The 19,394-nt window shown below is 37.1% G+C and overlaps 1 protein-coding gene across 1 annotated transcript in view; it reads left to right on the top strand.

Annotated features, from left to right (window-relative positions):
* LOC150110452 (chloride channel protein 2-like) overlaps positions 1 to 19,394 on the top strand; it is a 528,627-nt gene that overhangs the window by 212,688 nt on the left and 296,545 nt on the right. Inside the window, exon 5 of the mRNA XM_090399378.1 lies at positions 2,908 to 3,041. Coding sequence (XP_090255504.1) covers positions 2,908 to 3,041 — 134 coding nt within the window. The remainder of the gene's footprint in view (positions 1 to 2,907; positions 3,042 to 19,394) is intronic.

The raw sequence follows: 19,394 nt of genomic DNA, 5'->3' as shown, positions 1-19,394 counted from the left end.
AGATACTTTCAGGTGCAAACTTTGTTTGCTCACACTTGGATAAAGGATTAAACTAATTTTATTATACTCTAACCAAGTGAAAAATAAACTTTCAACATCTTTCTCTAAATCCAGAGTAATTTATTAAAAAAGGGTGGCACACCATTTGGCAACTCCTATAGGTAGAGATAACCTGCTAATGCTTCTGCCTGGTATCTCCACTTGGGCCTGGCTCCCACTGAAGAGACCTCAATAAAGGTCGAAACTAGTCTGGGTCAACTGAAGATACTGAAGATACTTTCAGGTGCAAACTTTGTTTGCTCACACTTGGATAAAGGATTAAACTAATTTTATTATACTCTAACCAAGTGAAAAATAAACTTTCAACATCTTTCTCTAAATCCAGAGTAATTTATTAAAAAAGGGTGGCACACCATTTGGCAACTCCTATAGGTAGAGATAACCTGCTAATGCTTCTGCCTGGTATCTCCACTTGGGCCTGGCTCCCACTGAAGAGACCTCAATAAAGGTCGAAACTAGTCTGGGTAGTGGCCCTTCCCTTAATGCATAACATTAGACATATCCACAAGGAGATGTGTTTTGCATTATAGGAGATACTGAGATAGGAGTGTTGGTATCTTTCTCCACCTTTGCAACGAGTTTCCCTGGTGTTGTACCACCTTACCCCAGTCCTGAAGATACTTTCAGACGCAAACTTTGTTTGCTCACACTTGGATAAAGGATTAAACTAATTTTATTATATTAAAGTCTTATTGCATCATAGTGCATTGTTTTAAGCTGACTACTTTTCTAAAATTGTTTGCTTTATGGCATCATTTTATAAATAACTGGGTTTATTGTAATAGTACATCCAGTTATTTATAAAAGATATTTAGTGTCATATATTATTTATTAGCATTTATGGGTTTTTTTTCCCTGAAACCTTCAGCTGGCAACTTCTCAGGGCAGTATTTTATGATCATTTTCCCCTTTTTAATTACTTTTTTGGTTTTTTACATATTTGCTGGGGTAGCAGAGTTAACATCTCATTTAATTGCTTTTCTTTTCATTTTTTTTATGTCAGGAAAATTATTATGAATTACAAGGATAATCCAGACTACTATAAATGTGTTTGTCTCCCCTTTAATTCTTTAGTGAACAGTCTGCAACATGTTGCCAGTGTTGCCAGAGTTTAAGTATTTTGTTAGTGAATAAGCTTAAGACATCATAGGAGACCAGTAACCATTGTTCACAATATTCTGTGAATGGTGTTGGAGATATCTTTGGACTCATCACAAGATGTGGATAATAAGTATGAAATTTGTGGATATCAAGCAATAATAAATATCAAATTTCATTAAATTCTTCCAGCTAGCATGAAATTATTATTGTAAATTCAAATAATTTTGCCAATTAAAATTATTTGATCAGATTGAAACTAAAACTGAATCTTATAGGCATAGACTAGTGCATAGGTTCCCAAACTTTTTTGGGCCACCACCTACTTTGCAAGACATAAATTTTGTAACGCCCCCCAACAGTTTTCCACGTTCAAGCTGTTTGATATTTTTGATGTAAATAGCAACTAATGATTCATTACTGCTAATGCCATTAAATTTTTAAAAAGAAGTGACCAATATGTGCTTCATGTTGAACACAGTTATTGCTATACCGATTTTGGTGAAACATAGCCCATATGTAAAGATTGTAAAATGTATGCTCGAATAACATTATGCACAGTTTCATACAATGGTTTAAATATGAAAATGTGGAATACAATTAAGAGATTGCATTAGTAAGAATCTTATTGTAATAATTAAAACACCATCAAATGTATTAGATGGTTTATTTTGAATTACAAAGTAAAAATACAAAGAAAAAATAACAAATTAATGTGAAGGATAGCCTGGTGCATTTTTAAAAGTTTGTTAATATCGGGTTCAACTTTCGTTAAAAACAGTTGTAAATCGCTACACTCAGTTATATGCAATCGGTTCCTTTTCTTAGATAGTAAATTCACTACAGCACTAAACCCACAATCAGCCAAATAAGAAGATGGAAATGCAATTAAAAAATTCTGCAGTATTTCCCATAATCCAGGGTACAGTGTCGGTATTGATTTTTGAAGCCAGAACTCTTGGTATCCAGTTTTGAATTTTATTCTTAGTTCTTCATATGTTGTGAGTTCTATGAGTTCTACTTCTAAATTTGATGATCCTGCTGTGCTTACATGTGAGAAAGGATCTAGAACCCAATTTAGTATATTCATGTTTAGAATATCCTTGAATCGCTCATTGAAGCACCCCCAAATGCTTCTGATCCCATTATAGTCCCCCCAGAAGGCTTCAGTGCCCACTGGGGGGGGGGGGGTCAGTACCACCCACTTTGGGAACCTATGGTCTAGTGCAGATCTTGAATTTTATTAAATTTACACAATAAGAGCAAGCAGAGTTGTTACAGTGTAATAATTTTGACATTTTGTCTTTTATTACTCTTACTGCAAATGGTTTAGTAGAAAAGAAATTCATGACAGATTTTTGAAAGGACTAAATATACCAAATTTCAGTAAAATTTGTTAGTACAGAATAATAGTTACATAGTAGTTAACACAGAATAACTTGTATATTGACAAAACAAAATGCCTGCATTTTACCAATTATACTTATAAATTCATTCTTGGTATTTTTGGATCATTCTTCATATTTCACTTTTTTTAATTTCATTGGGGACTTTCCATTATTCAGTTTTTGTCTGATTAAGTATACGAATCTTGAAAATGCTTGCAAGCAACACTGTTGTGAAATACTACAGTTGTCATGAAAGAATTTATTTATATTTTTATTTATTTATTATTTATGTAGTTTTATTTTGTTCATTTATTATTATTATTATTTTTTTTTTTGATAAATTTTTAATTTTTTGATAAAGGATCAGGCATTCCAGAGATGAAAACTGTTTTACGAGGTATTGTGTTAAAAGAGTACCTTACTTTCCGAACATTGCTATCTAAAGTAGTTGGTCTTACATGTTCGTTAGGCAGTGGTCTGCCAATTGGAAAAGAGGTGAGGAATTTTATAAAGATACAATTTTTTGAAAATTAATATTTCTTTCCTTTGCAAAGTATAATTCTCAGTTTTTAGTGAATAAATTGTTTTTATGGCAATATATTTGGTAGATTAAAAAAAAAATGAATGTGAGAGTCAGTTTAATAGATACATTACTATTTTCTGCATAACTCTAAATTTTAATGGCAAAATATTTTTGAAAAGTTTGTGATGATGATTACTGTGGTTTTTGAAAAAATGTCTGTTTGATATTGTTTAATATCTTCATGCATCACTTTACACCCTGTTCCAAGATCCCTTATAAATGGAAACTGTTCTTTAGCTTTTACAATATATGCATATTTTTGATTTTTAAAATTGTTATCAAGATTGCAAGAAATTCTTTCTTGGATTGGTGATTGGTGAAAATAATATATTTCATCCCTTCTGTGTTAGGCTCAGTTGCCTGTGCCAAGCAACTTGGCTTTCTTAGAAACCTCATAACTGCTTACAATAGGATAGTTAATTCTATCTCCATTTCTCTGTTATGGCTGTAAATAGCATGTATTCTGGTTAGTTTACTTGTTGTGCAGGATGAAAAACCATGCCACCTCTGTTTATGACTGGCTAACTCACCTCCAGTTGAAAAGCCCTGATAAAGGTTCTTTGCATCCTAGATAGGATTCACACCCATGTCTTTCCAACCAAAGGGCTTAGTCTATGCTGATTGAATACACATACTAGATGTGTGTTCTTGTTTTCACCCCATATTTTGTCAAGTTGAAAGATAGGAGAGAATGAGTCAGCAAGTATAAATATGAGAGATTATTCCTGGAATCAGCCTCAGCTCTAAAAAAAAACTCCCTAAACTTCAACAAATTTGGATGCATGAGACTGCCCCAAATATGGGAAGCTTGCATTCTTAGAACATTAACTTAGGCCAAAAGCCAAGACTATCACCCAATTTAGTCCATTAGGTGCCACCTTTTAGGACTCTAGGACTGACTTCAGTTGTTGTCGTCAGCCATATTTGTTCAGTATTAGTGCCTGCATGTACATATAATTAATTTTATGTTCCCTGAAGATGATAATGTAACATTACCGAAATATAGGAAGTATTAAAGTTTTTTTAATTGATATAACAGTATACATTGTCGTCATCATCATAACACTAATTACAGGTATAGACCATATTGGTCTGTTCTGGTCTCATTATCCATCCAATATCCTTTTTTGAGGTCTACCCTGCCTTCTCTTTCTAATTGGCTTATATTTTAGTATTTGTTTAGGATGTCAGTGTTGGCCATTCGGTTTACATGTTCAATCCATTTTTGTTTATAATTGTTTAGTTTTTCTTCTATTGATTTTATTTTTAGTTATTTTAAATGTCTTTGTTCCTTTTTTGATTTAATAATGTGTATTTTGCAGTTCTTCTCATAAATCTCATTTCACTTGTTTTTATTCTTTGTTTATCTTGTTTGTTTATTGCCCAAATTTCACTGCCATATAATAATGTGGGCACTGCTAAACTATTGTATATTTTCAAGCGTGTTTCTTTTTTGTATATCAAAATTGGAGATGTTAATGTCAGTTCTTTGCTTTATGCGGATGATGTTATACTTCTAAATAAATCCGCTACAAGTCTGAAAGATTCTCTGACTAAATTGAATAACTGTTATAATAGATATGGTATGAAGGTCAGCAATAAAAAGACAAAGACAGTGAAAATAGGCAGAATCATTGAAAATGTCAACTGTGTTGTGAATGGAGAACCTGTGGAACAAGTAAAACATTTCAGCTACTTAGGCACAATTTTTAGTGAAGATGGGAAGTCAACTGAATAAATTCATATGGAATAAGAGAGAAATTAGTCGGAATTGGCTGTATACAAGACAGTGTTCAAACCAGTTTTAACTTATGGATCTGAGAGCGGGGTCAGAAGTAAAACACTTGACCAGAGACTAGAGACCACAGATATGAGAGTCCTGAGAAAGATTATAGGCATGAACAGATGGCATCAATGGCAATATCATATTAAAAACAAGGATATTAGGAAAGAACTTGACATTGTCAGCATCCAGGAATGTGTTAGCAGAGCTAATCTCAGGTGGTATGGTCACTTAAACAGAATGGGGAAAGAAAGATTAGCAAAACAAGTGTTCTCTGCCAGGTTGGCAGCAAAACGACCCAGAGGAAGACCAAGATATAGGTGGATTGATACAGTATAAAGTGCCTTAGATGATAGAAATATAAGATCTGATAATGTTGGAGTCTTGACAAGTAACAGACTGATTTGGAGGAAAATTGTAGATAGGAAGTTAGTAATGATGTAATTTTTTTCATGTAGTACTATCATATCCTGTACCCCCTTGAGGGTACATGGCAGGAATTTGATGATGATGATGATTCTTTTTGTACTATATTTGGGTTGAGTGTTCCATTTATCAGGCCTATAATCTGTAAAAATTTTGAAGTTTTTAATTTTGTCTTTTTCTCCTTCATATGATATTTCACATCGAAGATAACTGAAAGTATTTATCTGTTCTATTATTTTATTATTTATTTATTTATTTAGCGTATGGCTCACACATGAAAAGTTACATTACATTAATCCTTAATATATATGTACATAGTAATAGACATATGTACAATAATTAGACATTATATAGTCATAAATGAGACACTCAAGAATAGGCTACAACTGAATGTCTAGGTTGATTATCCAGTCAGCTGCATTTGGTGTAGCATGGATGAAGTCTGACAGGTTTCCACTGTATGCACGTTGGACACATTCTGCTGTAATATGATTAATTGTCTGGCAGGGTGATCCACAGTCACACTTGGGTGAGGCAATCATTCCCCATTTGTAAAGGTGGTCTGCACATCTGCATGATTGGTGCGGATTCAGTTAAGGGCAGACCAAGTTTTCCGAGGTAGGTCAAAACCCGAAGGTATCTGTGTTGGGTCCATTAATTCATGGAAGGCCTCTGTTGAAGTGTTACACCCCTGTTGAAACTTGTCTCTGCAAGATTTTTTGCTGTTAAGATTGGAGGGTGCCTTGACTTTAGCCTGTTTATTTCTAGGGGTGGGATGTCTTTGTGGATTGGAAGATTTTGGGTTTCCATGATTTTGCTGTATTCATGTAGAAGAAAGTTGGATCTGCGGATGTGTGGATGCAGAATGTTGCTTAGCACTGGGAGCCAGTAGGTTGGGGTTGATTTTACAGTTCCAGATATAAGGTGCATAGTGGAGTTAAGCGGAACATCAACCATTTTATTATTAATAACTATTTTGCTTCTAACTGGAGTTTGTCCACAAAATGCCATTGTTTTAGTTTTATCTATGGAAATTTTCATTCCAAACTGTTCTACTATAATGTTTAAATTATATATTACCCTTTGTAAATTGTCTTCCTTATCTGATATTATTTCCTGATCATCTGCAAATAATAGAATATTTATTTTGTTATTCTGGAAAATTTCTATACCTTGATTGTTTAAGGTGTTCCACTGTATTAATATTTCATTAATATATATTTGAAAAGTATTGGAGACAGAGGGCATCCCTGTCTTACTCCTTGGTTTATAGATTGTTTTCAGACAACTTTTTATTTATTTTTATTTTTTTTTCATTATCTTTATATATATTCAATGTTGCATGTAGTAAAATATTAGGTATATTTATTCTTTGTAATATATCAAACAGTATATATCTTTTTACTTTGTCAAATGCTTTTTCGTAATCTATAAACAAAAGATGAGTTTCCAAATTAAATTCTCTTCTTTTTTCTATAAGTAGTTTTAAACAGAAAGCTGCATCCATTGTAGAGCATCCTTTTCTAAATCCATTTTGACATTCTAATAATATTTTTTCACTGTATATTTTTAGTTTTTCATTAAGTATTCTGCTATATATTTTGTAGCATGTATTCAATAAACTAACACCTGTAGTTAGCAGGTTTTGTTTTATCCCCTTTTTTAAATATAAATATTACTATGCTTGTATTCCATTCTATTGGTATTTGTCCATTTGTGAGTATTTTATTTAAAAATTTTAGTAATCTTCGAGGAAATTTTTTTCTAGCAAATTTATACCGTTCAGAGTTTATCCCATCTTCTCCTGCTGATTTACCATTTTTTATTTTATTTAGGTTGTCCTTTAATTCTTTCATTGTTATCATATCGTTTAAGGTATTTTGTAAGATTCTGGTGTAATTATTTTTGATGCCAGTATTATCCATCCAAAGAACTGTAAAGTAATTCAAGAATTCTTTTACATCTATTTAACAATTTATATTTGCAGTTTATTATTATTATTTTTTATTATTGTTATTGTTCCGGGAAACTCCAAGGAGTCGACAGACTCATCAAGGGAGGCCCTAACATCATGTCTGGAACTACTATTCAACATTCACACAATATCTATCATATCTTGCCTTGAACTCATTCACGGTCGTAGCACCCACAACAGACTCCGGAAGCTTATTCCACTCATTCACCACTCTCCAAGTAAAAAACCTAGCTTTAACACCCTTGTCAACCATGCTCTTGCCCAGTTTCCATGCATGGCCCCTAGTCCTCCCACCACCAGTCATATTTTCAAAAATATCTTCTGGATCAATCTTATAAAAACCCTTCAGTAATTTGAATGTCTCAATCATATCACCCCTCCTTCGCCTATCGTCCAATTTCTGCAACCCACAAATCCTCAGCCTATTCTCATAAGGTTCATTCCACAGACCTGCTATCATCTTGGTCACTCGTCTCTGGACCCTCTCCACTTCCTCCCCATCACGAAGAAACCCTGGTGCCCATAACTGGGCACAGAAGTCCAGATGGGGTCTTATCAAGGCTCGATACAGAGGAACAACAACTTGTTTGTCTCTGCATGTTAAAGTATTTTTCAGAAGCCAAGTGATTTGGTGAGCTGTTTTAGTCACTTTTGCAATGTGCCCCCTAAACTTCAACTCCCTATCCACCAGCACTCCCAAATCCCTGGCCTTATCAATCTCCTGGAGTACGGTTCCACCTATGCGATATACTGCTGCTATTCTTTTCACCCCAAAGTGCATAACCTTACACTTTGCCACATTAAACTGACATCCATTTTTCCTAGCCCAGTCCTCCAAACTATCCAAATCATCCTGTAAAATTTTGACATCCTGTGCACTCACAATTGCTCTACCCAACTTTGCATCATCAGCAAACAAGTGAACACTTCCTCTCAAATCCTTTCCAATATCATTGATGAACAAATTGAAAAGCAGTGGTCCAAGAACAGAGCCCTATGACACTCCACTAGTCACAAGACGTCTTTTAGACTCCACTCCTGAATAAACCACTCTTTGATATCTCTCCTTCAACCAGCCTCCTATCCATCTCACCAACCCTATATCTATACCCATCTGCTCCAGTTTACTGATTAGGGTTCCATGTGGTATCCTATCAAAGGCCTTGGCAAGGTCCAGTAGTATCACTGTAAACCCATTACCCCAATCCAGTTCAGCCGTCACTGTGTTATAAAACGTGAGCAAGTTACTGAGGCATGATCTACCCTTCATAAAACCATGTTGTCCCCCCATACAATATCCCATTTTCATCTATCCAATCCTGTATTCTTTTCTTGACTAATTTCTCTAAGACATTGACAATGATTCCTGATATGCTAATCGGTCAGTAATTTACAACAGCGGTCTTGGAACCACCTTTATGCAGTGGAACTATTTTCCCCTCCTTCCACCCGCTCGGTACTAACCCAGACCCGAGACTCAAATTAAACAAAACGGTCAAGGGTACTGACAATTCATTAGCTGCTTCTCGTACTACATGAGCTGGTATACCATCCAACCCCACAGATGTATTGACATTGAGGTTATGCAATAGACTACTCAACTCCACTTCATTAATCACAATTCCCGTATAATCTACTGGTTTATTCATTTCTGCAATGTCACCACCTGGATGATATATTCTTGCAAAGTGTTCACTCAGTAACTCAGCTATATCAACTGATTCAGTTACTTCCCTACCATCGGCATTCTTTAAAATCATTCTGCCATGTACATTTTTCCTTTTACTTGCTACATATCTAAAAAACTGTTTAGGATTCTCTTTAGCCTGCATGGCCAATGTTCTTTCGTAATCCTTTTTTGCTTTTCTTACCACACTCGTCACCCTTCTGGCCTGCGCTTTATACCGTTCATGTGCCTGCCGGTCACCCTTCTCCTTAAATTCCCTCCATAGTTGTTTCTTTTTTTGCAGCTCAAGCTTAATGGTGTTATTCATCCATTTAACCCCTACTTGATTTATTATTCGGACTCTAGGTATACAGTCAGCCATTGCTTCATGCAAGCACTTCTTAACTACCTCCCATGCACTATCAACTTCTAGTCCTTGCAGTTGTACATGCCATGGCACTGAATCAATCAAACTCCTAAGCTTGTCATACTTTCCAGCCCGATAATTCCACATGTACCGTGTCTTAATTGAAAATTCTACACCTATAGCCACCTCCCAAGTTAAGATCCTATGATCACTCTCACCGATTGGTGGCAATGTGTGTCATATTTGTTACAGCCAAATCCTCAGATGTAATTACTAGGTCGAGCACTCTCTGACCCCTAGTATTTTCCATTACATGCAGTCGCAGATAGTTATCCCTTAATAACCACATAAAATCCAATTCCTTCCTCCCGTGTGTGCTCTCCTCACTCCAATCAATGCGACCATAGTTGAAATCTCCCATAATAATCACCCTCCTTCCACTCATTTCTTCTATTTGCTTGTGCATACTGTCACCACCATCTTTTCCATCACCTGGTCTATAGCAGCACCCAATTGTATATTTAGTTCTGCTAGCCACAATCTCACACCAAATGGCCTCAAATGTGCTCTTTTCTCTATCCTGCAATTCATCTTCTATTCTCCTTGGCTGTAGCTCATCAGCTATCATCAACAATTCTCCTCCCCCCATTTTATTCTCTCTGTCATTCCTGAACACACTATACCCATCACATTCAATCCCACTAGCTATATCATCTACAGTCAGCCATGTTTCACTAATACCAATAACCTGTGGTCTGGAAGTGCCAACCATGGCCAAAAACTCTTCCTTCTTGTTCCTAATACTCCTAGTATTAGTGTACATGAATTTAAGACCCCCATTAGCCCCAACCCTACCTTGATGCCTTATATTAACTATCCCACTCTGGTTTGTTGTCCTTATTTGCTCTAGCATATTATATTCATTCTTACATTCAACTGCCTCCCTAAGGACTGTATATCTACTCCCCCCATTAACGAATCTAGTTTCCCTGAATTTGCACATCCACTACATTCAGCAACACTTTCTCAAGTCTTCTTACACCATAACCATTCAAATGCAAGCCATCCATCTTATATAGATCCTTTCGCCTATCAAACTCACTCAACACGTCCACAAATTCCACACCACTCATCATACATAACCCACGCATAAAGTCATTCGCAATTATGGCCCTCCTTTTAAACATTTCACTGTCATACCGTGGCAAAAGACTAATCATTCTAACTCTCTCACTCTTTTCTTTTGCTACCTCAAACAATTCATTCAGGTCTTCTATCATTTCCATTTTATCTCCTTTCAAATCATTCATACCTGCCACAACAATCATTTCTTTCACCCTTTCCTTTTGCTCTCTAATAGACTCAGTTACATACTTTATGGTCGCACCAGGTTGGTACGATTTTGTCAAATCCTCTATGAACACACCTCGTACTAACAAGTCTCCATACAGCACTCTATCCTTCATTTTGTTCATGTTCACATTCATACGCCTATTTTTCCTGTCATACCTTTTATTATTGGTTGGTTCATTCAGTCGACTTTTGTTCATGCACTCTAGCTGCTGTTTTGCCCTTTCTATCGCACCATTCAACAACGCGATCTCATTCAATGCATCTATCTCATTTTATTCTCTGAGAAACCATTAATACTATCATTCACACTTTCTACATTCACACTCATAATTCTCATGTACAACCTTGCTGTTTCTTGTCATATCGTTATTTACTTCATTCTGAAGGTTGACAAAAATATCACACTCACGATCCAAAATACACTTCAATTCCTCATTCTCCCTACATTTTCTACACACATTGAATCCTTTATTATCATCTATCCACACTCCGACTGTTTCTTTTATATCTGCAGTCGTGTATTTTTGTATTTTGTACGCACTGGGTCTCATTTTGTATATGTCATTTTCTAGATATGATACAAATTTTTCTCAGCTTTCGCTGTGTCTCTTTCTGGTTTCTCTTTTGGCTCTTGCTCATCTTTTTTTATATTCAATTTCATCTTGTTTTTTGCTACTTAACCATCTTTTAAAAGCCAGCTTTTTATTTTCAGTTATGGTTTTTATTTCTTTGTCCCATATATGTAATTTTTTTATTTTTATGATATTTTTTGCATATTTCTAGACTTTCATATGCTGCTGATGCGATAATTTCTTTTATATTATTCCATTCTTTCTCAATGTCTTCATTTTATTGTATTGTATTGTTTCTAAGTAGTTATTAATCCTCTGTTGGTATAAATTTCTTATACTTGAATCATTTAGTAGTCGTACTTTGTAATTAGATTTTGTTTCTCTAGTTTGTTTATTTTTTTGTATTTTTTGTAGCCAGTTTGGTGGAAATCTTAGTTTTGCCTGTACTAAATAGTGATCTGTGTCAATTTCTAGCCCTCTTCTAACTTTAACGTCTAGAAAGAGGTTTGCTGCTTTTTCATTTACTATAAAGTAGTCTATTATTAATTTTTGTCCTTTTGCATACCAAGTATATTTATGTATATTTTTATGTTTGTAAAATGTATTCATTATTTTTAAATTATTGTATATTGTATAATCAATGAATCACTTTCTTATTCTGTCATTAAGATCTCCGGCTATAATTATATGGTCTTTTTTAATTTAATTTTTCATATATTCCTTGTAACTCTTTGTAAAAATAATCATTTTCTTCTTCTTTTCCTTCTTCAGGGGCATACACTCCAACAACTGTTAAATTTTCTTTATTTAATTTTAATCGCACTTCTAATATTCTTTCATTCCAGTATGTATAATGAGTTATTTTTTTTCTTTAATTGATTTATGGATCCAAATCATTACACCAGCTTTTGCATGTATTTGTTTGTCCACTATATATTTGTAATGTTATTGATAATATCATTATGATTTGACCATGTTAGGCAAGCATTGACCTTCTTTTGAGAGGAAATAAATGCAGCAGATATCTCAATAACTGACCTTGTTGTTCCAGGAACAGGAAATGAATACAGGAAGATGAGTAGTGTGATAGGAGAGAATGAAGAAAAAAATTTGAATGAGAAAATAATAGTTGATAATGTAGAAGGCGTGAGTGACTGTGAAAGTTTAGATGGTTTTGTTTCGGAGAGTGAATTTCGATTTAGAGTGACTGACCTGCAGAGGGAGATAGAGGAGCTAGAATGTCTTGGGAGAAGTATAATAAGTATGAAAGATGAGATTAGAAGAATGGAAGAGATAAATGCAAGGCAAATCGGAGTGGGGGGAGGGGAGAGTTTTGTGAATGATAGGAGAGAAATTTGTGAATGATAAAAGAAGAGAGAATGGAATTGGATATGGAAATGGAGAGAATGGAAACAGGGGAGAGAGAGGTATGGAAGTGCTAGAAGAGGAGAGAATGGAAACAGTAGGAGAGACGGAATGAGTGATAGGTATGGGAATGCTAGAAGAGGAGAGAATGGAAACAGTAGGAGAGACAGAATGAGAGAGAGGCAGGGGAGTGCTAGAGGAGGAGAGAATGGAAATAGTAGGAGAGACGGAATGAGAGAGGTATGGCAGTGCTAGAAGAGGAGAGAATGGAATGAGAGAGAGAGGTATGGGAGTGCTCGAAGAGGAGAAAATGGAAACAGTAGGAGAGAGGGGTATGGGAATGCTAGAAGAGGAGAGAATGGAAACAGTAGGAGAGACAGAATGAGAGAGAGGCAGAATGAGAGAGAGGCAGGGGGAGTGCTAGAGGAGGAGAGAGAATGGAAACAGTAGGAGAGACAGAATGAGAGAGGTATGGCAGTGCTAGAAGAGGAGAGAATGGAATGAGAGAGAGGTATGGGAGTGCTAGAAGAGGAGAAAATGGAAACAGTAGGAGAGAGGGAATGAGAGAGGGGTATGGGAATGCTAGAAGAGGAGAGAATGGAAACAGTAGGAGAGACGGAATGAGAGAGAGGCAGGGGAGTGCTAGAGGAGGAGAGAATGGAAACAGTAGGAGAGACGAATGAGAGAGAGGTATGGCAGTGCTAGAAGAGGAGAGAGGGAATGGAATGCTAGAAGAGGAGAGAGGGAATGAGAGAGAGAGGTATGGGAATGAAAGAAGAGGAGAAAATGGAAACAGTAGGGGAGAGAGGGAATGGTAAGAGGTATAATGTATGGGGACTCAATGATCCATGGTGTTCAAGATAGGATGAGTGAGGAGTGTTTGCCAGGAAGAACGATAGAAAGGGTGGCTTTGGCAGTTAAGAGAGGTGAAATGGTGGATGAGATGATTGTGATAGTGGGAACAAATGACTTGAGTGGTGGTGTAAATAGGGCAATGAGAGATATGAGATTCTTGCGAATCTCAGAAGAGCGGTAATATTGAATGATATAATAGCTAGAATGTGTGATAAGAGAAGACTGGAATATGTGGATGCTTGGAGTACGTTTGAGGAGAGAGAGGAATTGTATGCAAGAGACCACTTACTTTTGAATGAGGAAGGACGTAGGCATCTGGAGAGATTGCTGTTCTGAAAAAGTCAGTGTGTCTCAGGGAGGATGGTAGCAGGGGTGGCCTCTTGTGGTAAAGGGTACTTGGGAGAAGGGGGACAACATTAGGTAACACTGAGCTTAGTGGACTCTAGATGGGGATAATGCTGGGTACAGAAACAATGGCATTTATATGCTATATACTAATGCCAGGAGTATCCGGAATAAGGGAAAGGAATTGGTGGCACAGATAGCATCAGCCTGGCCAAAAATTATTGGGATCACTGAGACGTGGTTGACAGAAGAGGATATAATAACAGGAATAGAAGTCGCTAGGTACAGCATTTTTCGGCAGGATAGGAAGGGAAAGTGTGGTGGTGGAGTACTGCTTATGATAAGTGACAACCTATGTCCTCTAAGAGTGGAGACTTTGGAAGGCAGTGACACTAATGATTTTGAAAGCATATGATGTGAGGTAGAGGTGGGCAAGACAGGATATTTAATGAGGTGTTGCTACAGACCCAGGAGTACAGAGGGTGATGACCAGGAAATGTTTAGACAGTTGAGTTTGGCAAGTGCAAGAAGAATGATTGTTATGGGAGATTTTAACTACAGCAGTATAAACTGGGGAGAGGAAGATGCATGTAGCAATAAGGGAATGGAATTTCTAGAATTCTTGAGGGAGAAATGTCTAAGGCAACATGTAATAGAGGGAACAAGAGGTTCAAGAGTTTTGGATTTGGTTATAGCATCAGAAGAGTTGATAATAATTGAGATGACATCTCTCCCACCAGTTGGAGAGAGTGACCATATGGTCTTGACTTGGAAAATGAATAGACATGCTGGAGTCTCAAAGAGAAACGGGAACGTATGTGGAATTATAAGGCAGGTGATTATAATAGTCTAAGATGTCAACTTGGGGAAGTTTCATTGATGGAGGAATTGGAAGGCTGGGATATCATTAGTGCATGGGAAATTATGAAAGAATATTTGTTAGCAGCAATGGTAAGTTGTATACCACGAGTGAACAAGAGGACACAATTCGGAGTAAAGTGGATGACCAACAATATTAAACAATAATTGCATGCGAAAAAGAGGCTGTGGAAGAGATGTAAGGAGACAGGAGAAGAGAAGATGCATGAAGAGTATAAGACACAACTGGAATATGAGAGGAGATTAGCCCTAAGATCCAAAGAAAATCCCAGAGAATTTTTTAGATATGTTGCCAGTAGGTGGAGAAATGACTGTGGAAGAATGATATTCTGGGATAAAAATGGGAATTGAGTGACTGATGCAGATGACATAGTAGAATTGTTCAATGACCACTTTATTGGAGTATTTTATCCTGGAGGAGTCAGTTTTAATGCTAGAGGGATAGGACAGGTTCAAGGTTTAGAGGTACAGGAGGAGAGTGTGTTTCAAATATTGAGTACTCTGGATGTCAGTAAAGCTGTGGGACTGGATGGTATTTCACCATGAGTTTTGAGAGAATGTGCTAGGGAACTGACAGTGCCTTTGACCTGGCTTTTCAATGAAAGTCTGGCTACTGGAAAGGTGCCCATGGAATGGAAGGAAGGTAAGATAGTGCCATTGCATAAGGGCGGTAGCAGACTGGAAGTGTCTAATTATAGACCAGTTTGTGTGTCGTCAGTAGTTAGTAAGATCTTGGAGAAAGTAGTGAAGGACCGTATACAGCATTGGGCAGATGAGGGTAATGTTATCTGTGAGAGTCAACATGGATTTGTGAAAGGGCGCTCTTGTTTTAGCAATATGCTAGCCTTTTATAATAAAGTTACAAGAGTAGTAGATGAGGGAAAGGCATATACTGCCATTTTCTTAGACTTAGCGAAGGCATTTGACAGGGTGCCACATGATAAGCTGATATTTAAGTTGCAGCACATGGGTCTAGATGTCAGATTGTTCAACTGGATTCAGGATTGGCTGTCTGATAGGTATCAGAGAGTTGTGTATGGTAGGGCAGTTTCAAAGAAGCAGAGGGTTACAAGTGGGGTCCCACAGGGCTCAATGCTGGGACCTATATTGTTTAACCTTTATATCAATGACATTGTCAGTGGATTGCAGGGGGATGTTCAGTTGTTTGTAGATGATGCAAAGCTGGGAAGGTATATTAGTAATAGCGCAGATGCGGCAGCCCTGCAAGAGGATTTGAATAAGCTGGATAGATGGGCAAATGAATGGGGGTTTAATGCAGCAAAATGTAAGGTCTTGAGGTTTGGGAAACATCGATGGGACACTGCATACTCTATGGGAGGAGTTATACTGGAGGAAGTAGGGGAGACAAGAGATCTGGGATTGATGATTGATAGAAACCTGAAATTTAGGGGACATATTGGAAAGGTGGTGAAGGTAACACAGAGGATTGCTGCAATAATGAGAAGGTCACTGACCTGCAGAGATAAAACAGTTATCATTCCGTTGTATAAGACCCTGATCAGACCACACTTGGACTATTGTTCTCAGATTTGGTCTCCAGGATTTGAAGGGAATAAATTAACTGTGGAAAGGGAACAAAGGGGGATAACAAAGATGGTTTCAGGACTGTACAATGTTAGTTATGAGAATCGGTTGAGGGAATGTAGACTGCAGAGTTTGGTGGATAGGAGAGGTGATATGATTGAGACTTTTAAACTGTTGAAAGGTGGTTACAGGGTTGATTGACACTGGGGAGTTCTTTTGCTTGGTTGAACAGAGGGAAGGAGTGATGACAAGAGGCCATCCCTGGAAGCTACGAAAGGAAACCATGAGCAAGAGGTTGAGGAATGGTTTCTTTGCATGGAGGGTTGTTGAACCAGGGAATGCATTGCCTGATGGAGTGGTGAGAGTGAGAACGGTCAGTGAGTTCAAGGAGTGGTATGATAGACTTTGTTTCTTGGGGGGGGGGGGAACCTCCCCTCGATGTGTCTTGATAGACTTTGTGTTTCTTAGGAAGGACCTCCCATGATGAGTCTTTTGACTCCATGGAGGCTTGAATAATAATAATAATTATAATTGTATAACTGAGAGGAGACCTCCACATAGCCTTTAAAGGAATGCAGAGAACCAACCAGGGCTTCTGACCTAATGTCCCCTCACCTTCTCGTGGTGCACCCTGTTGGGTATCTACTTGGATACTGAACGGATGAGGATGGGCTGGCAATTTGGGATTTAGCCGACCAAATTGTATTCTTATTGGTTAAACCAAAATATAGAATGATGGTACAACATGAGAAAAATTTCATGCTGTCTGGGGCGTCGCCCGGTTAAACAAGACCCCCGTTGTTTTCGCCAGGGAACCAGGGCGAACAGCGAAAAGTCGGCTACTGGAACAAATCTGAAAATAAACCCCAACTCAACATCACCAGAGTTAAAGATCGGTACTATCAACGTAAGAAGTCTGAATGGCAAAGAAATGGAGCTAGCTGATTAATTAGATAAGTACCAGATCGACATAATAGGGGTGACTGAAACAAAAAAGACCAAAACTGGTGAGATCTTTCTGAGCAATAAATACAAAATGTTATATTCAGGCAATGACAATCAAGGAAAAGAAGGAGTAGCCATAGTATTCAACACAAAATACGAGGCTAATCTTCTTGAATGGCAGTCAGTCTCAAGTAGAGTAATGTGGGCAAATATGAGAATGGGGAACTGGACATTGAGACTTATTTGTGCTTATGGTCCCACAGAAGGTTCTACTAAGGTAGAAGTGGAGGAATTTTTTGAGGCTTTAGAAAAAGCAACTGACACAATGAAAAATGAAAAGTTGGTCCTTGTTGGGGATCTAAATAGCAGAGTAGGAAATGAGTGTGAGACATACAAAAATATTTTGGGAAAATTTGGAGAAAAGAGCAAAGCTAATAATAATGGCAAATATCTGTTGGATTTCTGCTCAGGACATGGACTGGTTATTACTAACACCATGTTCCACCATAAAAATGTGCACAAATTCACATGGAGAGAAGAGGCTAGGAATAAGAAAAGTCTCATTGACTATGTTATTGTTGATAGTGATGTTTTCTCCCTGGTGCAGGACACCGGAGTGTACAGAGGATTTGAAATTGGAAGTGATCACTATTTAGTCTTGAGGAGGATAAAATTGAATTTCATATTGAAAAGAAGAACATGTAAGAAAGTTTTAAAGCGAATAAAAGTTGAGCAGCTCTCAGATGTGAACTGTAGGCTAAAATACACAAAGATTATTGAAGAAAAAATTAAAGAGTTTGAGAACAGGAATCAAACCTTGGAGATTCAGTGGCAAACTCTGAAGAAAACATTGATTGATTCTGCCAGAGAGGCATGTGGTGAGGTTATCTGTAAGGATAAAAAAATCAGAACTCCCTGGTGGACACAGGAAGTTAAAGAGGCAGTGAAGGAAAAGAAGAAAGCATACCAAAAGTTCCTGCCAAATAAGTCAGCTTGTGCTCTTAGAGAATATAGAGACAAATGCAAGAATGCTAAACACTGTGTAAAACTAGCTAAACAAAAGTCATGGGAGGACTTTGGCAAGAATATAGAAAATAAATATCAAGAAGGTGGCAAAATATTCTGGAGGTTGTTGAAGAAGCTTAAGAATGGAGGAAAGAGTGCTGTAAAAGGAATTAGAGATGATAAAGGTGACATGAAAACGGGAGAAAAAGATATCCTTGAAGTATGGAGTAATTACTTTGAAAAACTGCTAAATGAAACAAGCAGTGATGACAGCACAGTGGTAAAAAACACTGACCAGGCATGCAGTCAGAAATACATATCCATACTTGAAGTAGAAAAAGCCATCAAAGGCTTGAAATGTGGAAAGGCAGCAGGAGTAGATGATATTCAACCAGAAATGCTGAAGTATGGTGGTATAAGAGTCCTACAGTGGCTGCACTGCATAGTTCAGAAAGCCTGGACAGAGGGACGAATTCCCGATGACTGGAGTAGAGCTCTCATAGTATCCATATTTAAAAAGGGAAATAAAACTGCATGTGAGAATTACAGAGGTATTTCCCTACTGAGTATTCCAGGCAAGATCTATGCAAGTATACTTGAGAAACGGTTGAGAAGAATTGTGGAAGAAAAGCTTGGTGAAGAACAAGCTGGATTCAGGCCAAATAGAGGCTGTTAGGATCAGATCTTCACTTTACGACAAATAGTCGAGAAAGCATGGGAATATAACAAAGATCTGTATTTAAGTTTTGTCGATCTGGAAAAGGCATATGACAAGGTGCCAAGAGAGAAGCTATTCAATACGCTGCAGTTATATGGTGTCAATGAGGCATTATATCAAGCAATACGTAGTCTTTATTTGAGTTGTAAGTCAGCAGTTAGAATTGAAGGAAGTACAGGAAGATGGTTTAATGTTAAATCTGGTGTGAGACAAGGATGTACATTATCCCCTCTGTTATTCATTATCTATATGGATCACATTATGAAGGAAAGTGGTATTAAACAGGATATCATAATTGGAGATGTTAATGTCAGCTCTTTGCTTTATGCAGATGATGTTATACTTCTAAATAAATCTGCTACAAGTCTGCAAGATTCTCTGACTAAATTGAATAGCTGTTGTAATAGATATGGTATGAAGGTCAGCGATAAAAATACAAAGACAATGAAAATAGGCAGAATCATTG

This window comes from Typopeltis vanoorti, chromosome 1 (genome assembly GCF_054136105.1).
Source record: "Typopeltis vanoorti isolate ZY-2024b chromosome 1, IOZ_Tvanoo_1.0, whole genome shotgun sequence".
Lineage (NCBI taxonomy): Eukaryota > Metazoa > Arthropoda > Arachnida > Uropygi > Thelyphonidae > Typopeltis > Typopeltis vanoorti.
This window is presented reverse-complemented; position numbering and strand designations above follow the sequence as displayed.